At 37.8% G+C, this 26086-nt stretch overlaps 5 protein-coding genes and 3 non-coding genes across 9 annotated transcripts; 2 read left to right on the forward strand and 6 right to left on the reverse strand.

The window, feature by feature from the left end:
• Window positions 1-15231: 15231 nt before the first annotated feature.
• On the reverse strand, window positions 15232-17560 carry LOC124205014 (tropomyosin-like). The gene is made up of 3 exons (XM_046602286.1): window positions 16737-17560; window positions 15755-16635; window positions 15232-15693 (listed from the first exon to the last, which is right to left on the reverse strand). The coding sequence occupies exons 1-3, from the start codon at window positions 16750-16752 to the stop codon at window positions 15541-15543; spliced, it is 1050 nt and encodes a 349-aa protein (XP_046458242.1). The 5' UTR covers window positions 16753-17560; the 3' UTR covers window positions 15232-15540.
• Window positions 17561-18199: 639 nt separating this feature from the next.
• Trnaq-uug lies at window positions 18200-18271 on the reverse strand. The gene has a single exon. It is a non-coding gene; the product is annotated as a tRNA-Gln (tRNA).
• A 317-nt stretch (window positions 18272-18588) lies between these two features.
• Window positions 18589-18660, reverse strand: Trnaq-uug. The gene has a single exon. It is a non-coding gene; the product is annotated as a tRNA-Gln (tRNA).
• A 307-nt stretch (window positions 18661-18967) lies between these two features.
• On the reverse strand, window positions 18968-19039 carry Trnaq-uug. Its single transcript has one exon. It is a non-coding gene; the product is annotated as a tRNA-Gln (tRNA).
• A 348-nt stretch (window positions 19040-19387) lies between these two features.
• Window positions 19388-20413, forward strand: LOC124205015 (succinate dehydrogenase [ubiquinone] cytochrome b small subunit, mitochondrial-like). The gene is made up of 3 exons (XM_046602287.1): window positions 19388-19544; window positions 19731-20043; window positions 20121-20413. Exons 1-3 carry the CDS (start codon window positions 19505-19507, stop codon window positions 20296-20298), a joined length of 531 nt encoding a protein of 176 aa, XP_046458243.1. The 5' UTR covers window positions 19388-19504; the 3' UTR covers window positions 20299-20413.
• On the reverse strand, window positions 20346-21381 carry LOC124205017 (intraflagellar transport protein 43 homolog). 2 transcript variants are annotated; one of them, XM_046602289.1, is made up of 6 exons: window positions 21221-21381; window positions 21046-21158; window positions 20924-20973; window positions 20783-20855; window positions 20578-20716; window positions 20346-20506 (listed from the first exon to the last, which is right to left on the reverse strand). In XM_046602289.1, exons 1-6 carry the CDS (start codon window positions 21230-21232, stop codon window positions 20423-20425), a joined length of 471 nt encoding a protein of 156 aa, XP_046458245.1. In that variant the 5' UTR covers window positions 21233-21381; the 3' UTR covers window positions 20346-20422. The 2 variants fall into 2 exon arrangements, with proteins under 2 accessions (XP_046458245.1, XP_046458244.1); XM_046602288.1 differs by having other exon boundaries at window positions 20783-20858.
• Window positions 21382-22421: 1040 nt separating this feature from the next.
• Window positions 22422-24066, forward strand: LOC124205019 (serine-threonine kinase receptor-associated protein-like). Its single transcript, XM_046602292.1, has 6 exons — window positions 22422-22739; window positions 22799-23089; window positions 23153-23277; window positions 23340-23452; window positions 23517-23665; window positions 23721-24066. The coding sequence occupies exons 1-6, from the start codon at window positions 22616-22618 to the stop codon at window positions 23912-23914; spliced, it is 996 nt and encodes a 331-aa protein (XP_046458248.1). The 5' UTR covers window positions 22422-22615; the 3' UTR covers window positions 23915-24066.
• Window positions 24047-25924, reverse strand: LOC124205018. Its single transcript, XM_046602290.1, has 4 exons — window positions 25773-25924; window positions 25493-25712; window positions 24389-25424; window positions 24047-24329 (listed from the first exon to the last, which is right to left on the reverse strand). Exons 1-4 carry the CDS (start codon window positions 25796-25798, stop codon window positions 24196-24198), a joined length of 1416 nt encoding a protein of 471 aa, XP_046458246.1. The 5' UTR covers window positions 25799-25924; the 3' UTR covers window positions 24047-24195.
• Between the last annotated feature and the right edge of the window lie 162 nt (window positions 25925-26086).

The following is a 26086-nucleotide window of genomic DNA, read 5'->3' on the forward strand; positions in this document are numbered from 1 at the left end:
GGTATAGCATGATTGTCCAATGTTCTATCTGTACCCAATCTAGGCGTCGCCTTGTTCTAAATAGGAGCAAATACAGAACGGGAAGTCACAGCATCATTTGACATGGTTGGAGTAAAACTCACTAACAACGAAAAAACCGCCGGTACTGACTCACAAATTCAGCAAAGCAAAAAATGCATTTACCGAATCATCAGGAAAAAGATGCATCTCTGGCCTTAGCTGAAACGGCCTTAACTGAACTTCAGGTGGCCTGGGAGTTTTTGGAAGTCTAATTATTGTTGATTGGGTGGACCCTGAAGATGATGCAGACGCGATGTAAAATGTAAGTTGTTATCGCTGTTTGCGATAAATGGAGCACGTTTTAGTTTTTTTTGTTATTGCTTGGTTTTGGTGGTATGGAATATGCCTCGCGTTTCAAAAGACGTAATTGAAAAATTTTCGACAAATTTTGACCAATTGAAATGATAGATCGCCAAAGAACTCAGCATTTGTCCAATTTTTGGAAGCGGAAGACACGAAAGAAGCCCTGAATGGCCTTAAAGGGCTACGAGTGAGACATTAGAATAGGTCCCCTTTTGCACAATTGGAAAAACGGTAAGTCCGCCAAGCATGGATGCAAAAAATCTGTGTGGCCGTCGGAAACGTAAAAACAACTGGAACCAGATTGACCCCAACGAGGGGACTTAAATGACAATTGCGGACCTTGGAATCCAATTGAAACGAGAGGGCATGCAAGAAATATTTTTGTTCTCTAAATTCTGCTCTCCTCTCCTCTTCTATCTTTTGCACGAGCATGTTTTAGCAAAATTCCTGCCCCTATATCAATATCTAACCGATCGTTCAGTTCTGCCTTCTAATTTATTTTCTATGGATGTAACTTTTTCATGTCTTTCTTGTTTTTGCTTGCGTGGTTCTTCCTGGTTCTTCGTCTCTAGCTGTCTCTGTTTTTTTTTAATCCTGTAGATCGGATAGATCTTATAAAACAATTCTGCTTAACTAAAATTTCCCAGCATTTTTTTCACTAGCGTTAATAACGCACATTTAACCTATGCGTCAATTTGCATATGATCTTAAATCAATTGAAACAAAAAACAAAACACGCGCGGTATGACCATGGTCCTGTAACTAAAGCCTGTAAGCCTGTAAGCCCCCTCCCACCTCCGTTATTAACGTTTTTTTACGTTAACTTTAGTGAACGAAGTTAAGGTCAAGGTGCTCTGTATGCGTAACCTTTCGCAAGAAGTTACATGAAGAACAGTTGAAGGAGGATTTTGATGCCCATGGGCCCTTTTCCATCGTGTTCGAATGATGCTTTTGTTCATTTCGAACAGAGGGATAATGCTCTGAATGCTATGGATCCCCTCAATGGGCGAACACTCTTTGAGATGAATCTGGTAAGGTCTCTTGTGGCCAAACGTTACCTGTAACGTAAGCCCATATTTTTTTTACGTGCACAATCTTTATTTCAATTGCATTTATATTTTTTAAGTAGTTCATGTTAATTCACGACCCTGATGTGCTGGCACCCCTCCCCCCCCCCACCTTGTTACGTCCTGTTTTTTTTAACCTTGTTTTACTACGGGCAGCAACACGATTTCCTCAAATTTGTTTAATGAATTTGATACGAACATTAAAATATACCTTGAAAATTTATATTTAAAGGGATAGGGGATAGATCTGACAAAAATTCGCAACGAAAGAGTATTGTGTTGATTGTTCTTGGAAAGAACTGATAATCGAGCTGGGACAGTCTTTTATACCCAAATTCCGGACCCATCAAGGATATCCAACCCCAATGGATTGCTCTTTCAACCGCATGGATGAAAACACACGCGAGAATACTATTGAGCAGTGTAGGTACTCTGCGGACTCGAAATGCCGATCAAAGGCAGTGGCCACCGTGCAAATACACGCTGACGTCAAATTCATAGAAACGGTTTACTTACAAAGACGTCACTTCAGTCCCGATCAAGTAGTAACGCTTTAGGCCTGCCATAATTATGTCACGAGTCTGCTACCGAACGTCATGTTGCTGGATGAAGTGATTGACTCATAAGACTAATGCGATAAGAAAGCTAGATGCATGCATGATGCACCACTCAAAAGTAGACGTGGTCCTCAATGGAAGAAGAAAAAACTAGATCACTACAAATATGTGCCCAAGAACTTTGAAGAAAAAAACTAACGAAAATGACAACCAAACGCGCAACTTGGGTTTGGTTTTGTCATCCAAGTATTTTCTTTTCTCGCTTAAATTTCTCTCCGCTTCTTCAATCTCCCGCTGGAACTCTTCTTCCCTTTTCTTTTTGGCTTCCCCTTTGCTCTTAATCGTTTCTTCAATTTCCCTCTTTATCCTTTCCGTAATCATTACCGTAAGATTGGTCTCCTTTTCAAAATTCTTACTTGTTTTGAATGATTCAATGACTTGGCTTATGAGCTTTCCCAATGAATCAAAGGAATCAAAAACTTGTTTTAAAAATTCAGCCTCGTCGCCTTCCGCTTTTTTAATCTCATCCAGAATTTCTTGGTTGGTGTCGGCAGCAACTGACAATAAATTAAAATAAAATAAAAGGCATTTAATTATGGAAGGAAATTATACGAAATTCACAGAAAAAAGGGAGAACAAAGTTTTAACTCACCGTTGATAAGATCAGAAGACGCCATAATATCTTCCAAGCCGCTGGTAAGGCAGTGTAATATTAAAATATCAATAAAATGTAAGCATAATCTAACTTTCTATTTATTTTGATCAACAGTGGTTATAACTTGGCTTTGCGACCAATGCTGACTTAGCAATTTCAAGTAAAAAAAATGTCACGGAACAAATGATAAGGACTATCCCTGCGATTTTAGAACCTGATGTTTCTATCGAACTCCCAAATATGACCATTTACTTTGAAGACGACGCATGGGCAGCTGCTAATCAGCTAAGTTATTAAAATTTCTTCATTGCAGTATCAACCATGAAAAGGCTTAAGCTCCAAAACCAGCTGGATTACATATGCCAAAAAATGTGACAAGATAATTGACGACGCTTCCAACAATGAACCATCAGTCCATTGCAATTTATGCCAACAAAGGATGCACTTTAAGTGCGAATATTTTAAAAATGGACCCAAAAGAATTTGTGTACAAATGTATACAATGTCGGGAACCGAAGTAATCGGACTGTTTTTTTTTTATTTCGAAAATATAACTATAATATGCCCTGTCTAAGTTGTACATTAAATTTGAGTGTATGTGTGTGTGTACATTTCTTAAAATGTATATTCAATTTTCAGTGTATGTGTGTGTGTACATATGTCATTGTTATAAAAGCAAATGTTTACATTTTGTTAATGTATAAAAACCTGTCGCTCGCCAAACTTCCAGCTAAGCCGAAACGAGACTGCCCTTCTTACGGTCAGCTGCTTCCAATGGCCTTGTGAGCCACGCGCCATCTAGTGGTAACGGAAGAAAGGGCGCATTAACACAACATTTACCACAAAAGTTTTCACAAGTATCACAAATTTCTTCTCATTTCGATCGGATTTCGAAGATTTGTAATGGTCCCACCATGTTTGGATTACAGGATTTCCGCCATGGATCGTGACAGCCGTAGAACCATAATCGCCGAAAGTAGCGAACAGCACTACATCAACAACGTTTTTAATAATCCGGGCAATGATTACGAAATGATCGCTCTGAATTCGACTGGGTATTTTTAATGTTTATTCTGTATCTCTTTTGAGTTCTTTTTTTTGCTTGATTTTTGTTTTTTTGTGTTTTATTTATTATTCCCTTAGTCCTATCAAAATTCTGGAACCTATCCAACGCTACTTGGTAGGTGAGGCAATCTTTTATCTTCCTCTTCGTCCCGAGTCCATTCCCTTCGTCTAGTTTGTTGTTTTGTTGAACTTTTTAACGATGAAAACTTTCCATCAAAATTGTTTAGATGTTTTAAAAGTTAATCTTTAATCATTTTAATAGTTTGGAGATTTGGCAATGGACGGCCATAAGCCCATAAGGCAAACCAATGACGCGTACCCCTAATATGGCAACCTAGCGGCGGACATATTAGTTAAAAATTCACTTTGTACGATGTGAAGTTTTTATAAGTAAGGGAGAACTTAGATTTTATTCTGTCGTTTTACTCTAGTTTATAATGGTAAAACGTGTTGCAATAAAATAAAAAATGTTGCAACATTCTTGGAAGTTGAAGCGAAGTTTCATGTTAAACCTTACGAATTCTTTTGTTTCATTTGGAAACATGCAGCACTTATGAACCTAGTGAAAAAAAAACAAAGATTTAATTGAAATTCTTTTTAAAAAATTTCGGATACCATTGTTGTCTAACAAGTAACAAGAGAAAATTGAATTTAAGTTTGAAAAACAAGAGTAAAACTTTCCACCTACCCATTAACGAATGAAAAGCCAGAACATGGAGACGATAAAACAGTACTCAAAATGACAACACTCGTTAGTATGTTCATTTGATTGCCTTTCGTAAATTTTAAGTAAAAAACACGTTGCTGAAGACTTCAAATGTTTCTCAGCTAAGCCACAATTATCTATTTATCCTTCCTATTCTAACGAGATAGCAATATCGAACGACAGATAACGAAGTTGATCCCTTCTTTTTTCGCTGATTGGCTCTTGCTCTAGGAAAGGATAAAGAATTCTGCGATCCTCTCGCCGTCATAGGACTACATTCAAGTTTACAGGCCTTAACCATTACGTAGGCCATGAGTGAACGTAGTGGGCGACAGTCGAAGGCTACGGGCGTTCAGAGAACTAACGCTGTCTTCTAGATTTTATTAAAGAATCTGAGGGTGAAGACCTCTGGCTTAGCAGAGCAAAAATAGGTAACCATGGAAATGTAAATCTAATCGACCAAAAATCAGTAGAGGTTTTTTTAAGTTCTTTTTCCTAGTTTGCCCTTGGTAACAGAGGTGATTAAGGCTGCTTCCAACAATAAAAAAATGATATTACCCACAGCTGCATATTATTAAATGATTCTTTAATTCAAACGTGTCTAAAAAATAATATCAATTTTGAAATAAGTTACGATTTGTTGGAACTAAGAAAATATAAAAAATAAGGGGAATAAATTAATAATCCTTCAAATAGATTAATGGCAGTAAAATGAAAATTAAAAACCCTGCGTGCTGTTTGTTTTACTTCGTTCTTAAGGGTATTTTGATTTCGTACTTATGGTACAATCGACTTTTGCCTGTTTATTACCTTTCTGATGTCACATGATATGATTTATTTACGTTAGTAGGGCGTATTTTCTTAACTTCAATTTCTTCAAGTCCAACTGCTGTGGTAGTTTGGTTAGAAAGAAAATCATTAAGCCAGTTCAATGGAGTTTCAATTGGGTTAAAACTTTCAGGAGGTAAAGACACAAAAAACTAATATAGAGAAAATAAACTTCGCACATTGTGCAGCTGCACCTGTTGTCACCAAAACCTCAAAATGACCTTAAACATAAAAAATATAAACGTCAAAACTCTGCCACTTCAGCCAGTTGAATCAAATTCAGTTCTTAAAGCGAGACTTGGATATTCACCCCGTAGGGCATGTATCCGTCGAGCGCCTCCATTGCCTGCACGGCATCGAAACAGTTAATTCCAAAATGAACGAAGGTGGAATTCCTCATCTTTTTCACACGCCAGATGGGCCTATTGGCCTCTAAGCCCTCCCTAAGCTTGTATCCGGTGAAATCGTGCGTAACGTTACTCACATGAAGCACCTTTCCCTAAACGTAAGAAACGACACGTCACCAGCAGCAGCAGCAACCACAACAGCATCACGGCTGGTCTTACTTATTGCAAGGGTCGTCACATAGAGCAACAGTCACCGATAAACAGTGGAGGAGCCCACTTTTTCTAAACATGCCACAAAGACAAATTTTCAATCAGGGACTTATGGGTCATCGACATTAGCCGTGATGCCGGTTTCCATCAACTTATCGGGTTCATTTGGCGCTTCGCGGGGTGCAAAGATAACTTTCTGTTGCGGCTGGATTTGCCATTTTACTCTGCGCAACGCTTCCATCCATTGGTTGGCTTCGTTAAGAATCTCCATAAAAGTCAGTTTCTGCAAGTTTTGAGCCGTTTGCTGTTGCTTTAGTGGTTGAACACACTTGAACACAAATTCAAGTTGTATGTAGATTTGATTGTTTCTCTCAACTCTGTAAAACTCTGTTGGAATGCGCGCGAGCCATTGAATTTTCTGTGTTGAGTAGTTCACACGGAATCATCACCGTTGCGGTACGTGCCCAATCACGGCGGGTCAATCTTTTTTTTGAATTTTCCTTCCCGTTTTCCAGTCAACGTGTCAAAGTGTGGATTTCATTTACGACACTTTTTTTTCGGAAATGATTGTAGAACTCGACATGGACACACACACTCATAGTTTTTTTATTCCGAGAGTCATTTACATACAAAAGTTTATTTTAGTTGTTGTAAGATTTATCCGGTTCAAAACCAATAGGGACGAAGAGCCCTTAAGAAACACGACAAGCATAGAATTTTTACAAGAATAGATTATTCTATTTACGAAATCAAAAAAATTTCAGGGACAAAGCCCAAGGGGTAACGTAAGGTAACGTGCGTAACGTAAAAAGAAAAAAATATGAAAAAATCGACCTCTTAATCTTTTTCAGTAGTGTCCAATTACTTAAAGGACACGGCCAAACTCAGCCCGTCGACTGTGCGGCCATGTAGAGCTTCTACAGCCTTCGCGGCATCGTCCCTGTTCTCGTAATGAACGAAAGCATAGTCGTCGAACTTTTCGACCAGCTGGATGGGGCCATGCTCTCCGAACATTTTTTTTATATCTTTCAAGTTGATTTTGTTCGGAATGTTTCCAACATGCAGTACCTTTGTCTGAAAAAATTCAAGAAAACGTTAACAAATTAATTGGCAAAAACGTCTATTGGAACCTAAATATATATAAAGAAATTTTCTTTTAAATAAATGAAGATTCGTTTTTTCACTCTGCTTGCGAAATGGCGCCGTCAACAATCTTGTGCTGTTGTGCGTACACCCCTTCATTGGGATCGGCCCAATCGACGATGATGTCTGATCCAAAACTTGAATTGTGCCATTGCTTAAGATGTTTTTGGGTAAAAGCAGCTGACTAAATCGAGTCATACTCTAGAAGACAGAATCCCCAGTTGGGCTTCGTTTCCGCAGAGATAACACTCAATAGGCTTCCTGATGAAGGAAATTAAAATCAACACGAGAGATAAAAAATAAGAGAGCTAAAGCCACTATGCCAACCAGAAGAGTTGAATTCGGGTACTTTTTTTTTTGGGGGGGGGGGGTTGTGTCATGTACCTGATACTTGGCTGAATTTTGTCTTGATTTCGTCTTTGTCCTTGGATTTCGAAATGCTACCGACGCATAGGCAATTCGGGACGTTTGCATTGACATGCATAGCTCCAGATCCTTTAATAATCAAACCGTTTAGCAACGAGTATATGAAAAAAAATCATCGTTAATCGTTAATCGTCTTGTAAATGGATAAATTATACCATATTGATTGATATGGCTTCCATCGTGGTAAAATTCACGTAGCCAAAACCACGGCTGAGGGTCGACAATGGGTCCATCACTAGTCTTAGACGCCAAATTACACAGCAGTCTTCAAAAAGTGGAATGATGTCTTCAACCATAACATCACATGGCACATTCCCAAAGAAAACCTAGAGAGAAGATATTTTTTTAAATAATATTAATAATAAAAATGGTTGGGACAACTTACTTCATAACACTGAGGTGGTTAGGGACCGATCCAGGTCAGAGGAGGACCTCCAAATGTTGTTTGTGCTTTGGTCACTGTGACAACGTATGAATAAACTATATCCAGTTCTTGAACTCCACCAGTTCTCTTCGGGATGACTGAAGTGGCCAAATCTTGTGAATCCGTCTCCAGAAGGGGGATACATGTTTTGTATGTTTAGGAAACAGAATCCAGGAACTTAGGGATAATTTAATGCTGTGGCAAACTAAAATTAATCAAGAACTAAGTAAAACAAATAAGTAATTGATAAAAACTACTCTCACTACTGGATAAAAATCTTCCACTACAGATCCAAAGAGATCACAAAGGGTTCTAACGTCTTTTTCTCTCTGTTTCTCTTCGTTTGTTAAAAATAGCTTATTGTCTGTTAAAATTCACGCGAAAATAAAGGATAGACATGGAAAAGTTTACAGAATTTACGAAAATAAAAAACAATTATTTATATATCGTATTGCGGAGCCAATGTCAATATGACAACCGAGACCAAAATGTAGTCGGCTATTCATAGCCTGCTGTTCTTGAATTCAAAACAACATTTCAATTTCTTTCCCGAATCCGAAAGACGTAAATCAATGCACTACACCTTTTCTTACACTAACCCATATTTTTTCCAGATTAGTTTACTCTGATTTGGCTAGGAAGACTCCCAATTTTGCCCCGTAGAGTATTGTCCGTAAACATAAAACCCTTTAGCATGAAAAAACAGACGTTTTATCCAGTTCAATGCAGTTCAGTTTGGAAAACGACAAGTGTCCGTGAAAAAAAAATAGTTGTGTTTACGTGTAAACAAAAATGGGCTTACGTCTAGCCGTTAGCCAGCTAAGCGCGCTCCAATTCGGCCACCAGCAACACTTCCAGATTCGCTCCGTAAAGCCTAGTCAAACCCAGAAACCACTATCATTTTTCTTGAACCAACTAACATATTTTTTGTTTTGTTTGGTTTTATTTTTTTTCAAATATCAACATAGATTCTTTTGAAGGTTACTATTTCCATCCGTTTCATTCTCTCCTGTATCCACTTTTTCCATGATCATACGACTCCCTGTTCTGTTTTTTTAATTGCTTCATTAGCGCAGTTAAGTCAGCCTAATCTACAATGATACTGGTGTAAAATTTTTTGACACACTGATGCTGAGACGTCTCTTAGCAATCAAAACCAACTCCAGGGAGTCTAAGTCGAGGAAGTCAACTCCAGAGTTTCCACTTCATTCGATGTGAAATATGTCATTCTATGTCAAATGTGACGTATTTTTAAGGTTTAATAATATTTTTTGGAAAATGGGGAGAGAAAAAAACAAAGGGGAAACTTAATAAACAAATGAAATTCCACAAAATATGGTGGAAGAACTAGTAGTATTATGAAAATGTCTTTCCTTTTAGCAATATGTAAAAGTTATAAAGAGTAATATTTTTATTTTGTTGAGTATTCTTTGATTAAAAGATTCCCGAAAAAAATGTAGCTCGATCAAATACCAGACGAAGTATATTGTACAGTACTACAACATGCTATAACAATAACAATAGGTATTGTTAAGTTTTCTCCATATTCCCTTTTTCTTGCTCTGGAAGTGCATCAGTTTCTTCAACCTTAGAACTCAGAAGAATCTGAAACCAGGATATTCTTATGTGTCGATAGTGGAGAAAAGGTACCTATAAGATATAAGTTCAACATTTCTTCTTTTGATTACTGATAAATTGTTCATTTATTCCAGGATGCCATGTCCATAACATAAAATATCCAAACTGGATGCAGCAAAAAAATGTTATGTCCTAGTAGATCCAGCAGATTAGACTATTGCCACCACTAACCTTCTAGCCAGCGAGTCAGTGGCAGTAGAGCATACCAGTAAGTTTTCCATTGATGAAAAAATTAGTTGAAGAAAACATTAATGCAATGATAGTCAGGACTGGCTACAAGCTGGATGTTAGAACGTGGAAGAGGAGGTATGGAGGACTATAACCAAACTGGAAAGGTTTTTAACCCTTGCAGTCTACTTTAATAGGGTAAAACAACGAATTCCGGACAGCATCTCGGATACGCGAATTCCGGACGGAAAAGCCGATTATTTCCATTTACAATTATAAAAAAAGGACGAAATTTTAACAAAAACTAATGAATGAATTTCAAAATATGGAAGAGAATACGCAATTGAGCCAAAGGGCATCTAAAAATACGCTGTATTAATTGAGAAATCATGAATTAAAATTTCTCAATTTAGCTTACGGCTGAAAATTTTGGCTCTGTGTTGTCACTTAGTAAAAAAATTTACGGGGTAAGGAATTTCTAAGGTTAAAACTGGAAAAATCCCTTAACTAATTATATCAATTGATAGAGAATTGAAAGATCTACAATATTATAAAAGTTTTTGTCTTTATTTTGAAGAATTTTCTTAAATATCAATGAAAATAGAAAAAAGGCCGAAATGCGAATTTAGGACAGCTGACGCGAATTCCGGACAGAAAATTTTGAAAAAAAATTATTTTATTTAAGTTTTTTTGCGTGGTTTTTCATCATTAAAAAAAAAGATTTGAGTGACAGAGGATCGAATCTTAGCAGATCCAAAAAAGCTGTCGTCATAATTTTTCTTTTCCCGTTCCACTTGTTTATCAAATTTTTAAAAGTTGTAATGATTCAGTAATTTTAGTGAAAAATGTTTTGAAAAAAATCGAGCAGTTAGTTTTACAATGACTACCATTCACCTAAATGGTGTATCTTTTGTTCGGAATGTTTGTTATTGTAAAATAATTAAAGTCTTTACTATTTTTAATTTGATTCGCATGCCCGTAACTCCCATTTCGCTTGAAATCCACCAAAAATATTCGAATGGCGACAAAAAGTTTCAAAATCACTTATATGTAGTTTCAGTCTTGCTCCCATAAGGGGCCATGATGCGAATTCCGGACAGACTATAGACTGTCCGCTCACCAATCGATCATTATGGGCAGTGGCCTAGAGTGGCACGGAATCTCCAATCTAATCAAACTTAACGCCATTCGATAGAGCTCGTTAAGCCGATTCGAATGGTATATGGGAAAGTTTGTGCAAATGAACGCATCCCTGAGTAAATCGACTTTAAAGTTTTTGGTTTACCGGGCTTCCGTAGCGTCCTTGGCCGCCCCTTTGCGCACCCCTGAGCCCACCCCTCGTCCCTTGAGGGATCACCCCTATTTTATTTCTCGGTACCTGAGAGCCTTTTTTCGAAAAATTTTTGTCCGCCACCGGACTCGAACTCGGAACATGATTGCTTAACATGTAACCAACCGAGTACTATAAACACTACACCATGGAAGTTGTGGAGAGAAATAGGTTTATTAATAGAACAGGAAAATATATAAAGATACCTAGAGATAATTCTCATTTATACTTACTCCACGAGTTGCAATCCCATGGCTAGTGCTAAAAATTTCCCAATGCTCTACACTGCTGTTTGATGACCCTTGGAAGTGGCTCAAATATATTACAGTCAATCTAGATTTCAGATATCCCTCTTCTTTACGTTTAAACGGCCCTACTAGCACAGAGATATCCATAGGTATCCATAGGATATCCTATGGATGTCAGAGCCGATCCAGTTGGATCGGCAAGCCAAACAGAGATCGTGTACGTTCCGCCCTCTCAGTGTGGTGCAGATAGGCCCAGTTTCCCCCATGTACATATATATATATATCTGGTAACCACTCGTGTATGTCACTTTCGCATGTATTCTAGTTGTTGACTACGGAAAATAAACTCCGGACAATACTCCAACCTCGGAGTGCGTCCAGCTAAAAAAAAAAAAAAAAAAAAAAAAAAAAAAAAAAAAAAAAAATTCAGTTGGATGTCCCAGTTGGACGTCCTATGGATGTTTAAAGGATATACTAATGTCCTCTCCTGTGGACGTCCAACTTTGGATATCCATGGACGTCCAAAAAACGGACGTCTTTGGTATCAGTTAAAAATTTGGGAAAAATTAAAAGATCTAACTTCATCGGGGATCGAACCCGGGACTCCTGGATGACATGCCAGTATTATGCATCCATACTATACTTGTTCTTATCAATTTGAAACAAAGGGGATATTCAAGCTTCCCTACTAGCACACAATGTCCACAGGACGTTCTATGGATATTCTGTGAACGAAAACCGTCCGTCTGTTTAGCGTCAGCTACGGATATCCTATGGATGGAATGTTTGGATCAAGAAAACACGGTCCATACTGGGATGTCCTATGGATGTCCATCGGTACCAATCTGGGATGTGAAATTAATCGTTCGTTTCAGATCCTTATTCTGATATCCATACGATGTCCAATACTCATCACGAATGTACGGCTGACTTCACATCCGAGATTGGTACCAGATGGACATTCATAGGACATCCCAGTATGACCATCCGCGACCAACCGTTATCTGGATCAAAATATACCATCCATAGGATACCCGTAGCTAACGCTAAACGGACAAACGGAAAATGGACCGTCGGATATCCAATGGACGTCCTATGGACAATGTGTGCTGGTAGGGGGAGCACGTTTTTAGATATTGTGTACATCTCCCCCCCTCCACACGGCCTTATACGCCGACGTGTGAATTGTTGCCCTTGATCCACTTGCCAGATGTCTGAATGTAATTTCAGTGAGGATGGAAAGCAATGCACCAAGGAGTAAGAGGAAGTCCAGTCAAAGTTGGAGATGCACTTATTCGTTTGATTTGACATTGATGCTGTGGTCACCACATGAATAAGCAACTTTTGAACTTGAAAAAGAATAACAGAATGATATTAGTTTCTCTATCGAAATGTACATTTGTCAGTTTACTTACTCATCTGGACTGAAGACCATAAGAAATGAAGATTTTTTTAAATTGCCAGGTTTTGATCGCACGGAACATTCCGTGCGTTTCAAAAGACGTGATTGAAAAGGTGTTTGACAGATTCGGACCGATTGAACGGGTAGATCGCCAAAAAACTCTGCTATCGTCCGATTTTTGGAAGCAGAAGACGCGAGCAATGCCCTGAATGGCCTTAAAGGTCACGAGTGGGAAATTAGAAAAGGTCCTCTTCTTTATAAATGGAAAAAAGGGAAGTCCGTCAAGCGCGATGGTAAGCAAGCTGTGCCACCGTCGGAAAAGTCACATCCCGAACTAGATTACGATAACGAGGGGATCAAAGCAGCCGTCGTGGAACTTGATGCCGAACTGAAAGCAGGTAAGAAAAATGTATATTTTACTCCAAATTTACAATTTTCTTTCCAACAGAAGTACGAAAGGAGGTGAGGGTGAGTCGGCAACGGGCCAGGGTTCAGATGCCCAAAAGATCGGACTCAGCGGAGCTGAAGTACCCTAACACTAGGAACCATACGGTACCACTTCTCTAAAAAAAACTACCCCTTTTTACTTATTTAGTTGGTTCTTATTCTAAGTAAATTCTGCCCCTCCAATTTTGTACTACCATGTGTTATCAAAACTCCTGCCCTGTATTTATGAAAATCCAATCAATCTCGTTCACTTCTTCTTTCTACTATCTTTACTTTGGATACACCTTTTCTCGTCTTTCTTCTTTCTCGTTTTTTGCTTGTCGTGGTTCAGTTATTTCTTCTCCTATCTTGTCTATGGATGCACCTTTTTTTCATCTTTCCTTTCTCGTTTTTGCTTGTCTTGGTTCTTTCCGTCTCTGTTTGGTTATTGAATCCTGTAGATCGGATATATCTTGCAACAAAATTCTGCTCAATAAAACTTTAGCAGTTTTTTTTCACTAACGCTAATGCACGGCCTGTGCGTCAATTTGTGTGTGGCCTTCAATTGAAACAGCAAAAAACAGGGAGGGGGGGGGTATATGATGAAAAATCTGCACCCGTACGATGCCCAAAAACATTATAACGGCAATGGATCGTAGTTTAACAAACTGGATCCGCAGGATCTTTGTTATTACAGTCCAAGAGCGTGTCTAAAGTCGTCTTTGGATTGTTTGGGTATGTAATTTTTTGCATGCTTGCCAGATTGAAACAATATTACCAAGAGTAACAGGGGACCAGCAGTGATGCCAAAAAAATGTTGTGCGATAAACAAGACTAAGAGGTAAGAGCAGAGTCTGCTAACAGTAGGTATTCTAATGAAATGGCGAACCAGAGATAAGGAGATGGGCCACTCTGTGTAAAGTCCAGCAGTGGATTTTTTCCCCCCTCCTCCTCCTTTTCGACTGCCCTGCTCCTTTCTGCGAGCTCCGGAAAAATTACAAAAAAAAATTACAACTTTAACTCAACTTTTTACGCTGAATCGAAATTTGAAGTCAGGATAAGCCTAATATCAACATACGCATGTGTATTCAACTGCGAACGAATTTTTATTTTCACGCACGCTACTATGCGGCTGAACCACCAATATGAATGAAAATTACAACTCAAGGACACATTTTTTCGTTGAATCAAAATTTGAAGTAAAAATAAGCCTTACATGAACACACGCATGTGTATTTAACTGCGGGGAGGGGGCGGGGCGATCAGTTACTTATGTCACGTTGAGAATAACAAGTTGTTTCACATTGTACAACAATACACAAAATATTTAAGAATAAATGTATTTTGCAAACGTTTTTGTATTAAACCCTAGATTAAAACGATTTGATACAATAATCATTACAAACTAGCTATAAAAAAAGCACACTGTAATGGAAAAGTCGACTCTTATAGACTAGTCGATAAGAATCGACTTTCCTCAATAGAAAAAGAGACACTGTGTGGTTCGTGGCTAAGGATCGACGAGTAGTCTGCGACCATTTTGCAATTTTAAGAAAAAAAAAAATTATTTTACTTTTCATTCCTTAACCAATCGTCGTAACACCATGAAATTTTGATCTAAGATTCGCATTACTAACATCTACGTCTTCTGATTTTTTAAATATTTTATTGCAATTTGAACCCATTTAGAAATCAATTGAGCCAAATGACCCGAACGCCAGATACCCCCATTTTCCCCTAAAGATTTTGAAAACATCGGCGCGCTCGACTGTGGCCGACCGGAGGACGGATTTCTTGCCCGTCATGCCCAAACGCAATATAGCCCACGATACGTCGTGACAGCGCAGGCCGACATCCATTTCGTGACCGCAATAGTTTTCCGTTTTGTTGACAATGGGTCGATGGAAACACGATCGAACGTCCGTGTCCGGCACGGAGAAGTCAACGTGACTCATCAAGACGGGATCCTCCGGCAGTCCGATGGAAAACTGCAGTTGGCTGGAATCGATGAACCAGTCACGGCGAGGGATGAGCTAGGCCAGTCCCATCCCCTGCTCGACGGCAAAGGGAGGATGCGGATTTTCTCTTTGGTTGACATTATCCTTGTAATAAAGTTCAGGATCAAACTGGTAGGCAGGTAAAAATATTTATGTTTCTTACGGAAAAATGAAACTTTCTAAGTTATTACAAATAAATAAAATTATCAATTGAGAATATAACGAATATAATCAAATTTAATAATCAGTATATTCTTATTCTTCGTAATTTTTATACCACAAAATGAGGTGCACAGTCGTCATGCAATGGTACAATAAACACCACATAAATTCAGACAAATATGTGATTAAAAACCCTGCATTTAATCATCTGAGTGAGATTATCAATAACGCAAGAAAATAATTGCAAAATAACATCAAGAAAACTGTGGCCATAAGTCTTCAAACATTTTAGCTCTCTGCAGTCGATTCGAGTGCTAATTAAGACTAGTGCATGTGTCTCTGTGGACCGTGATGATATGGGGTGAATCTGTGTCGCTTTTATCCGTTGTATGGTGAACTATTTCCGGCCAAGAGACATCGAGCCGAGCGCTCCAAGTTCTCAATCTTTTGGGCTGCTTCGATCAAAGCAATCTGTTGAAGAAGCCCAATTTCCGCCAGCTTTTCTTGTGTGATATCTTGCCCCAATTGAACCTTAAACCAGATTTTATTATTTATTTTATTATTATTATATTATTATCTAATATTAGATTACCAGATAAGATAGATTTCTATCGAGCTGTTGGCGTTTCTCAGAAAGGTTCTGACGTCGAGCCTCACACTCGCTCCTACCCATGGAGATTCTTTGTTCCAGGTCCAATTGAGTCCGTGCAAGCTCACTTTGTCGGTTGGCGTTCAGTCTTTCGGCTTCTTGAGCTTCGATCAAGGCTCGATTATTTAATTGACTTAATTCTTCCAGCTCTTTTTGCAGTGATGAGATCCGCTCTTCTTCTTCAGGAAGGTTTGAGACGGTGGCTGAAGCATCTTCGTCCGATGAACTTCCATCATCTTCGTCATCGAGAGCTTTGGCTGTTGCGTACTCGAGTTTCCGTCGACATATACTCAATTGAAGTTCCCTCAACGCACATTCGGTTTCGAAACGTTTTGTGCGAGTAGTTTTAGCGATGGCAGTTTTACTGACTAGGTCTTCGTTACTTTTGACTGAGGAGGCTCGACACTGGATTAGTTCCTCTTCAAGGCATTTTATAACTTGCTCTAATGCCATCAACTCGCGGACTTCGCTTTCGGAGCGCAATCCTTCGTTAGTCCGTTCGAGCTGGACCACTTCGGCCTCTAGTTTGGCCAGTGTCTGTTGGCTGGCGACTAGTTGTTGCTGGCATCTCATGGCCTCTTCTTCCATCGACTGGGATGATAACTGAATTGATGACGGCCGATTGACTTCTCTGCTTCCGTTGAATGTTAACTGCAAATAGAATTCACTCGTCGCCAAACGATTTCGATTGGAGTCTTCATTTCTGTTGGGGGAAAACTGATTCTGTTGCTGAAATTCGGTCTGATTATCACTGGGGCTCCGCAATTGCGGAATGAATATTGGTATTGGCAATAGAAAATCCGATCCGTCGTCCATCATATGGTCTTTATCAAAAACGAAAAGCATAGCCAAGATAGGAGGGGAAAAAAGTCTTTATTTTAATTATTCAGAGCGTGACAACGGTGCCGATTATAACGAGTCTTACCTGACAACGTCAACATAACGCCAGAGGAAGAGGAAGGAGGCGTGTGTTCGAATTGTGATGAGCAAGATAAAATTTTTCAAACGAAGATAAACTTTTAATTCACCGACACTTGAACGTTAAAGGGTTTGAGTTAGTTATTAGTTTGGTGGTTTCTAGTTTACGCATGTGCACTTGTGAGAGCGCGACGGGTGTAATGTTGCGAGCACAGTTTTGGACATCCCTCGTCCCTGGTTTCCCACAGCTGAAACAGCTACACGGAAACAGCTACACGGAAACAGAGGGAAAAACAAAACACACACGGAACGTGAACTTTTCTGGCGCAAGGGCTGAGTCAACACGAGCCGCAAGCCGATAATAAAGTGACAACATTCAGTATTGCTGTAACCTGAACATGTACATAATTTAAATAGAAGGGCCACTCCATCTAAATATTCAATGCCTCTTATACATGGGCTACATAAAGTTCTATCTGCAAACCAACGTGATGCGGTGTTATTTTTCAGCTCGTTTTCGGGGGGAACCCAAACAAAAATAGTTTTCTCAAAAAACAACACAAAAAACCAAACACGACCAGATATATTATACGCTGCAGTGAGTGGAATGAAGCTAGTGGTTAAACCACTTCCCAAGCACAAAACGCGATCCAACACTTTTCGTTTCCTTCAATTTCGTCAACAGTTTTTCTTGTTAAATTGTGTAACAGAGAAGAGATTTTACCAAATAATAAAACTAAACTAGTACTCGTAGCAAAACTCTGTAAGATAGAAGATAGTCAACTGAAAAAACGAACACACCTTACTATCAGAACCTACTTGTACACAACTGGTTCACAGCTTTTGTGGGATGGCGCGATAAAGCGGCATTGTTACCATAGCAACTGTGTGTTTGCTACGGAGTTTGACCCAAGTTTCTCGTTTCATCAAAGGGTAATGAAATAAAACGCTTGAACATAACCGTATACTCGCTTTGATTGCCTTATCATGAATGTGTAAGTTAGCAGAGTGATGCAGCATTTCTTTAATAAAAATGTCGAGAAATGAAATCAATTTTATTTGGATCTGTTTTGGCTTTTATCACTGGCTTTCAAAAAAAAATTTTAGAAGGTTTTCGAAAATAAAAACGTGGCAGTATATGCTGGCAAGCCGTTCGTTCCACATTTCAGGAATTTTTAATGGGTGATAGCATATCCTAATGTCATTAGCAAGCTGTGTAATGGTTTAAATTAAAAAACGAATGCTAATGATTAACAGCTCAGCAATTCATAGTTTAATACTGCAGATCTTGCCGTAGATTACAAAGGGTTTGTTACAAATAGAATTATTTAATAGACCAATGAGTGAATGAGCCTTATCACATCTATATATAATGGGAAATAATATTATTATTATTAAAATAAAATGTTTTGCATACCGCTAACAATAAGCACGATTTTTGGAAATTTTTAGAAAGAAAGAAAAAAGAAGAGGTCCTACTGAGAATCGAACTCAGATTATCAGAGTCAAAGTCTGATGTGCTAACCATTACACCATAGAACCTTTTCTCCACTAGTCAAACGCTACATACCATTTCGTGTTTTTATTTAGGTTTTTGTAGTACTAAAATTTGCATAATTTGCATAATTCGCTGAAATTACGTACGTACTACTAGGGTTAAAATTTGTGCACTTTTGGCGAGGTCTACGAAGATTTTTTTAGTGGTGAACCCCTAATTTTAACATGAAATACATATTAACCAATGAACCCTATCACATCTTTGTTCCATATGAAACGATTTTTAATAATGACTAAAATCAATAAATTTAGCATAATAATAAACACTATTTATAGAATTTGGTAGAAAAGAAAAAAAGAAGAGGTCCTACTGAGAATCGAACTCAGATTATCAGAGTCAAAGTCTGATGTGCTAACCATTACACCATAGAACCTTATACTTATTTGACAAACACTAGTACTGTTTCATGTTACATCGTCAGGTTTTAGTAATCATCCTTATACCAAACAGCTGTGCAATGGTTCAAGCAATACTATTGCTCATGACAAAACTGCTCAGTAATGAGAAGATTTAAAGGGTTTGTATAAATGTATGTATAATATGCATAATACAAATTATACCAATGAGCACTATCACATCTTTATACAACAGGAAATAGTTGTACTTATTATTACTAAAATCAAACATTAGCACAGTAATAAACCCAATTGTTTAAAATTAAAAAAAAAAAAAAGTCAGATAGGTCCTACTGAGAATCGAACTCAGATTATCAGAGTCAAAGTCTGATGTGCTAACCATTACACCATAGAACCTTGTTCAGAAGAGAATGACAAAGAGTGCATATGTACGAAATTTTTCTTGGTTCCAGTCCTTCCGAAGGAAACAATTATAATCAATTAATCATAGAATCTCTCTTCTTCACTTTAAAACAAAGTTAAAAAAAATTATCTGGTCAATTAATGATATCTAATTAATTTGTATATCTTCCCCTACTTGAAAGCCTTTTTGCAGAATTTTTTGTTTGGTTTTTTATTTCATTTTTGTTTTTTCTTTTGGCTAAGCAAAATTTATTAATTTATTATCAAGCTACATTTACTTTGTAGTTTGTTATCCACTATCCATTCATTCCATGTGGCTAAAAAGGCAAAGTAGGCCTAGTCTTGACTTTTCCATGCACTTGCAATTTGCAAAGCACTGGACCATCTCAAAGTGGCGTAAATGAGAACTAGATTTTCGTCTGCAGTATCCGACTGTTATTTTGATAAAAAGACAGAAAAATGGCCGCAATGATGTCCGTTTGCAGAAACTTTGGGAAAGGTAATTTACTTACTTTACAGAGATTTCCAAATGTTGCTCGTTGAAACAACTTTAGTCCCAGTATAATTTAAATCCAACTCCCGAGTTCTGACTAAATTTTATGAGTAATATGTTATTAGGCATAGATCAATCTTACTGACCAATACGTTTCATGGACGTAATTTGTTTTACTTACTTTATTTACAGTGGGGTTACACAGTCGCTTGATACTTGGAAATCCCTGTTTAGCTGCTCTTTCAAAAAAGAACATTATATTTTATGAGAATAAAATTGTGCCTGTATCGCAGAATGCACTTCATTCTGTGAAAAACTTCACTGTGGGTCCCAAAGCTCTTGCCGAGACAGCCTCTTGCAAGTCAGCAGATGATCACACAAAACTTTGGACATTAGAAAGAGGTTTAGCACTTGCTCTGGTCCCTCTTGTACCTGCAGCATTTCTATTCCCTTCCGCAGCAATGGATTACTTGCTTGCTATTTCTTTCACACTGCACGCTCATTGGTAAAACAAAAAATTCTTACTCTTCAAAATAGAAAATTCTTAAGAAAGTCTTCTAAAAAAACTTGCAACATTTCTAGGGGTTTGGAAACTATTGTAGTAGACTACATGAGACCAAAAGTGGTTGGCCCTGCATTAGCCAAACTTGGTGTTGCTGTTGTTTATGGAATTTCAGTTTTCACTCTTGGTGGACTTTTCTATTTTAATTATTCTGATGTAGGAATTGTTAATGCTATCAAAATGTTTTGGAAGTTGTAAAAACATCAGGGAGTAAGAAAGAATATGCATACTACATTACAATGGGCTTTGTTTCAGAAGTGTGCATGTTATGTATTAGAATGTCCAATAAAAATAAAACAAGTTGTAAAAATGAGTAATTGTACTAAAAAGGAGATTTTTCTCTACCCAAGAATAATTCAGGCACCATTTCAGCAAATAAAACATCCCAATTCCATGGTACATCTGCCTGATTGTTAAATCAAAAGAAAATTGATAACATTAATAGAAGAAGCATGTGTGAGTATACTATGGTCATACTTCTTTCAATTGAGACTCAGGTAATATATTTTTTGTTAGAATCCTTAAATCTACCCCTTCTAAATATTGAGCCATATTTTGTTTAGAAATGCTATTGGCATTTAACTCTTTGTATGCAGCAGCTCGGTTATGATTTTCTCTAAAAAATAATTAAAACCCAGTAAAAATTTTGATGAAACATTTTTGAATAACTGTAGAATTTTACGTTTTTAAGTTGCTGACAATGTTGAGATCATCTACATCTTCATTGCTTAAGTCACTGGTGGTTGAAACAGGAACTTCTAAATTATTTCCATTACATAGTTAAATATCTTCAAAAATTGGTACAAATGATTATAGGCTGTACCTTCTTCTGATTCTTGCTTCTTCAATTTTATGGAAGAAAACCTCTTTTCTCTGCAAGATATCAATACCAATATGGATTAGAATTAGTTTATTTACTAAACTAGATGGGACTCAATGACTCACAGTGCGCTCAAAGCTTTGTTCGACTGTTGTGTTTCATCCGCCCATCCACCCTGCTTCTTGAATCTTGACGTTGTTTTTGTTCCATTGCTCTTAATAGGAGACGTCGATTTTTTCTGTCAAGATTACAAATGTTAAGGTTAACACAAATTAGGTACGTATTGAAATTTTACATTACATCTTCGTGCATTTGAGAAACACTTTGTAGCTAAAATTGACAGCCAGAGCCAAGTCAGCACCTTTAATAAATAGCCTACAACTCTAACAAGTCGAGTATTGGTTTCCATGGTTACTTATGCCATGGTGTTCCTGGTGGTGCTTCAGGACAACTAAATTTTACTTTTCGCAGAATGGTTACCTCTTAGTCTCTTACCTGAGCAAGGTAAACTGGGTTTAAATAAGGCTTATTATATTTGACAAATTACAATAATTTATAGTTTTAGCTACGATTTATTTGCTTAACTCATTAACTGTCGTTTCAGTGCTACATAGATAAAATCGAAATATCACTATATTTTCATTAACACCGTTTACTCATTTTGTCATTTAACGCCCACTTTACTAGGCTACCAATTACTTTAGTTCTAATAATGAAAAATTTTCTTGATGTTCCCTTGAAACATTGTTTGCGATTTTTGGCATAACAAATATTTGGGCTGCTTGTACATTTTACACATTCAATATTTGTTTAGCGTTTTTCTAAAAATGAAAAAATTTAGCTGAGAAAGCAAGAAAGTACTAAATGATACATTCAGAATTAAAAAATGCAATTGCGTTTTAGCCGTTTACACCTTACAGTATATTTTAACAGTTAAGATTTGTCCGCTATGATTTTCCGCACAGTGTTTCATCCGATCCCTAGTAGCCTAGCCTGTATAAGTACAGTTAGGGAAACCGGAAGCTCTTGTTTTTGTGCGCACCTTTTGTGTATAGCAACCTTTAGCTTAATTATGTCTACATAATACTCAGACAGTTCTTGTAGTTCTTTTTTTAATAGTAAAAGTTTACCATCCGCTCAATAACGCCACATGACGTACGTTTTAACTATAAATCTATAATTCTTTCTACGTCAACAAAATGAACTTTTTAAAGGCTAAAATGCAGCCGTACAATACCCATGAACGGTACAGTAATTAAATCACATTAGATTATTGTGATTTTTCCCAATGAAAAATCTATGTGATCGGCCCAGATCACACTGTACGTCGTTTACCTTTTTAACCACGCATTAAAATCGGCTCAGAAAGGATTGATTTTGCGTGCTGAGTGTGAATAATCAATTGGGGGCATTCTACTTAAAAAGTGAGTTGACGTCACTCTTGCACAATTGCATAAGTCCTGCATTGCTATCGGTATTGGCCACAGATGGCGTCAAATGCCGGGATAATTTTCCCTATGATCCTAGTGTTCTGCAGTCGGCAACACCGACAACCGACAACCTGCTAAGTTAGCCAAGGGGCTTTAATTTACCATCAATTCCCCAATTTGTGGCTTCTTTTGTAGTTTGACTGCCCGATCAAGTAATTCCCATCTCGACTCTGACCGTATTAAATAACCAAATAACTTTGGGATAATGGCAGTTCCTACTACATTACGACAAACACCCTTAACTTGCAGTGGACACACTAGGCCTGTCGTTGACTTGGCTTTCAGCGGTTTCACGGAGAAAGGTTACTTTCTTATATCAGCATGCAAAGGTATTTGTTAATATATTTCATTTCTTAGTTTATCCATTAACCGTTATAGAAAAATGTAGATGGAAAACCCATGATGAGGCAAGGAGATACTGGTGACTGGTTGGGCACATTTGAGGGCCACAAGGGAGCTGTATGGGGAGTTGCTTTAAGCCAAGATGCCAGCAAAGCTGCATCAGGTGCTGCTGATTTCATTGCTAAAGTCTGGGACGCTGTAACAGGGGAAGAAATATATTCCTTCCAACATCAGCATATAGTCAAATGTGTGGCCTTTTCCCCAGACGGGAGCTTGCTTGCTACTGGAAGCAATGAAAAGCTTCTTCGCATTTATGACTTGAATAATCCAACTGCTGGTAAATAAAGTACTTCAAAAATTATTTAAGAAACACAAAACATGAAGCTTCTCTTTTTTTTAGATCCATTCATCATATCTGGCCATACCTCTGGATTGAGACATATTGCATTTCTTGGTAAGGGAGAGAAGATAGTTAGTTGTGCTGACGATAGAACCGTTAGATTTTGGGAACGTTCAACGGGAAAGGTACAGACTATTTAATCTTTTTACGTCTTCTCAAATTAAAATTGTTAATATTCCGTTTACAGGAAATTCACCGTATAGATTTTACCTCGATCCCTAATGGCATTGAAGTTTCTAACGATGATTCCATATTAACGGTCGCTAGCGGGAACACAGTCAGCTTCTGGAATACAACCAGGTAAACGACAAATAGGTTTTCATTTTACATACTTTGCTTAATAACTTCTTGTTGCAATCATCAGCTTTGAAAAAATAAAAGAATATCAAGTGCCTAGCCAAGTCCATTCGGCCTCATTACATCCTTCACGCTCAGTCTTTGTATGCGGTGGCGAAGACTTTAAAATGTATAAAATGGATTATTCCAATGGACAGGAAATAGAATCGTTTAAAGGTAAATCTTGTCTATAGACAGTAGTTGTGTTTATTAACAATATCTTTTTTTTTAGGTCACTTTGGCCCAGTTCATTGCGTCCGTTTTTCTCCCGATGGTGAATTATACGCGTCAGGATCAGAGGATGGAACCCTTCGTTTATGGCAAACTACCGTTGGTAAATCCTATGGTTTGTGGAAGTGTAGCAGCGATACTCCTACTTCATCCGAAATTCTGTCTTCACCTGCTAAAACCGAAACTGTGGCATGAAGTGGAGCAGAGGAAATGACCAAGTTATATTCCTTTTTGTTCCCAGTTATAACCTCAGTGATCTTATTCACACCACGATAACAGTGGTCACTCGACTTGTAAAGACGATATCATTTTTGAGCCATCAGGAAATACAAGGAATCCATCCATTCCTTAAACTTAAATACAAATTTCGAAAAGGCAAAGACAACACGGTTCAATGTGAAGCACGAATTAGGTATACAGTAGGCGTAAATCCAGAAACAAAAACTCTTATAAGAATTATTTCGAACGCTTGTTAGTTAGATCTTCACTTTGACATCTGGGTGTAATGGCTTGCTTGCTCGACGATTACGTGATAAACCTAATCGAATTCCTGTTGAAGGAGAATTTGAATTTCCATTTGAAAAAATATTTGCACCACCGCCGGCTTTACCTTTGAAATAAAAAAGTTCAACACTTGAAAAGTAATTAATTGGCTTGTGATTGATTTACCTGGTGGTTTCCATTTCACTGCAACCCTCAATGGCGGACTAGGTGGCTTGAAGATGTGAACAGGATCTTGTGTAATTTGGGTGTTCTTGGAAGGTACCGCTTCAAAACCTCCGAGTTCGTCGTTTTTAGGAAGGCCGTTGTCGACTATCGTAGAATGAATTATTCCTGTGGGTTTCGATGAATCACATGATTCATCTCTACATTGCTTAAGATTTGTCACATCTCTTTTCGAGTTCGTCTCAGGCTTCTTTTTTAATTGCAGTTTTTGTTTCAGGACTTTCGTTGCCTTTTTGGCAGTTTTGGTAGGAGATACTGCTTCCGCTGACACTGGTCGAATTTTATTTGAATCTTCAGAAATGTGTTGAAGCGCGGAAATTCTTGGGTATTCTTCAGCTTTTTCTAATTTATGGTCGTCTTTTGATACTTTGATTTTTTCTTTTACAGATGTGTGAATGTTATTCTCTAGGGCAACTGGTAATTCACTGTCTTCATTGATTGAAGCAACTAGAACTAAGTTCTGGCAATTTTGGATAAGTTGTTCAGGTAATGACCTTTCCACCATTTTTGTGCAGGGGGATAGTCTAGGTAGCAGTGGAAGTGAAGTATCTTCACTATCATCTACTGAAAGTTTTGTAATGGATTCAACACTACCACGGGTATTCAACTTTTCATCTTCTTTACTTTCAATTTTGATCTTCTTATTTTTTGCTGTATCACTTTCACTGATGATCCTTCGTTTGGTTATTCTTTCTTCATTTGTTTTAAGGGGTTTGAAATCCTCATCCTCACTAACTATCTTCTTTTTTGACTCATGTTTTTGGCACATGTTTTTCACTGTAGCAGATAGCTCAAAAGTGGTTCCACAGATTTCAGAGTCTGAAGAGTCACTCAGTTCATGAGGAGAAAGACATTCACACGTGGATGCGATAACTGTATCTTGTGACGAAATGCTGTGAATTATCAAATCAGGTTCTGCTATGGAAAAATCAATCTCTTCCACAATCTTTGATCCAGCAATTATGGGAGGCTGAATTGCCTTGAAAAAAAAATGCATGCAAAGCATAAGATACTAAGTAAAAAAATGATAATATTTTAAATTCAAACCTTTGTTGATTGATCTGAAATGGGTTTTAGTTCTGTGAATTTCGATTTATTAGACAACTTAGTTTCCTTTCTTGAACCTAGCTTCAATTTACTCAGTTTTGAAGGTTTCGATGCAGTGGCAGAGGGTTTTGAAACCTTAGTGTTGACAACGAAATCGTTGTCACTATCATCTGATGATCTATCGCCATTCATGGCTGCATAATTTATCACTTTCCGAGTTCTTCAAAGAGATATAAAAATAAGTCAGCATACATTTATTCCATGAGTTATCAAGTAGTACCTGGTATTTGGCTTTGCAACTTCCATTTTAAGCACATTGAAAAGTAAGACCTTCAATCAAATTCCAAACAAAGATTACGCCTTGTTTGAAATAGCGGCGAAAATCACTCTCTCTCTTTCGGTTAGTCTTCAAGTGTAGTCTGCTATCACTTAGGAGCCGCCTGGCGGTCAGATTCAGAAGGGGGAGGGTCGGAGGGAGAATAAACGGGAAACGGAGGATGGGCATGGGATACAGGCCTGCCTGAACAGGGTTATAATTTTCTAAAATCTGGTTTATTGAGTTCTAGTTTGCGGCTGGTTTGCGGTTTCCTTTTT

Source organism: Daphnia pulex, chromosome 10 (assembly GCF_021134715.1).
Source record: "Daphnia pulex isolate KAP4 chromosome 10, ASM2113471v1".
NCBI classification, from domain to species: domain Eukaryota; kingdom Metazoa; phylum Arthropoda; class Branchiopoda; order Diplostraca; family Daphniidae; genus Daphnia; species Daphnia pulex.

What these genes read in the sequence shown, in the direction of transcription:
- LOC124205014 (XM_046602286.1), bottom strand. An exon ending in ATAGAAATCTATCTTATCTG is followed by an intron (nt 15,694 to 15,754) that starts GTAATCTAATAT and finishes ATCTGGTTTAAG; the next exon opens with GTTCAATTGGGGCAAGATAT.
- LOC124205015 (XM_046602287.1), top strand. Translation starts at nt 19,505, where the DNA reads ATGGCCGCAATGATGTCCGTTTGCAGAAACTTTGGGAAAG. An exon ending in TTGCAGAAACTTTGGGAAAG is followed by an intron (nt 19,545 to 19,730) that starts GTAATTTACTTA and finishes CTTTATTTACAG; the next exon opens with TGGGGTTACACAGTCGCTTG. An exon ending in TTCACACTGCACGCTCATTG is followed by an intron (nt 20,044 to 20,120) that starts GTAAAACAAAAA and finishes CAACATTTCTAG; the next exon opens with GGGTTTGGAAACTATTGTAG.
- LOC124205017 (XM_046602288.1), bottom strand. An exon ending in AACAAAGCTTTGAGCGCACT is followed by an intron (nt 20,974 to 21,045) that starts GTGAGTCATTGA and finishes GATATCTTGCAG; the next exon opens with AGAAAAGAGGTTTTCTTCCA. An exon ending in GAAGCAAGAATCAGAAGAAG is followed by an intron (nt 20,859 to 20,923) that starts GTACAGCCTATA and finishes GAAATAATTTAG; the next exon opens with AAGTTCCTGTTTCAACCACC.
- LOC124205019 (XM_046602292.1), top strand. Translation starts at nt 22,616, where the DNA reads ATGGCAGTTCCTACTACATTACGACAAACACCCTTAACTTGCAGTGGA. An exon ending in CTTGAATAATCCAACTGCTG is followed by an intron (nt 23,090 to 23,152) that starts GTAAATAAAGTA and finishes TCTTTTTTTTAG; the next exon opens with ATCCATTCATCATATCTGGC. An exon ending in GGAAATAGAATCGTTTAAAG is followed by an intron (nt 23,666 to 23,720) that starts GTAAATCTTGTC and finishes CTTTTTTTTTAG; the next exon opens with GTCACTTTGGCCCAGTTCAT.
- LOC124205018 (XM_046602290.1), bottom strand. Translation starts at nt 25,798, where the DNA reads ATGGAAGTTGCAAAGCCAAATACCAG. An exon ending in GTTGCAAAGCCAAATACCAG is followed by an intron (nt 25,713 to 25,772) that starts GTACTACTTGAT and finishes ATCTCTTTGAAG; the next exon opens with AACTCGGAAAGTGATAAATT. An exon ending in AGTGAAATGGAAACCACCAG is followed by an intron (nt 24,330 to 24,388) that starts GTAAATCAATCA and finishes TTTATTTCAAAG; the next exon opens with GTAAAGCCGGCGGTGGTGCA.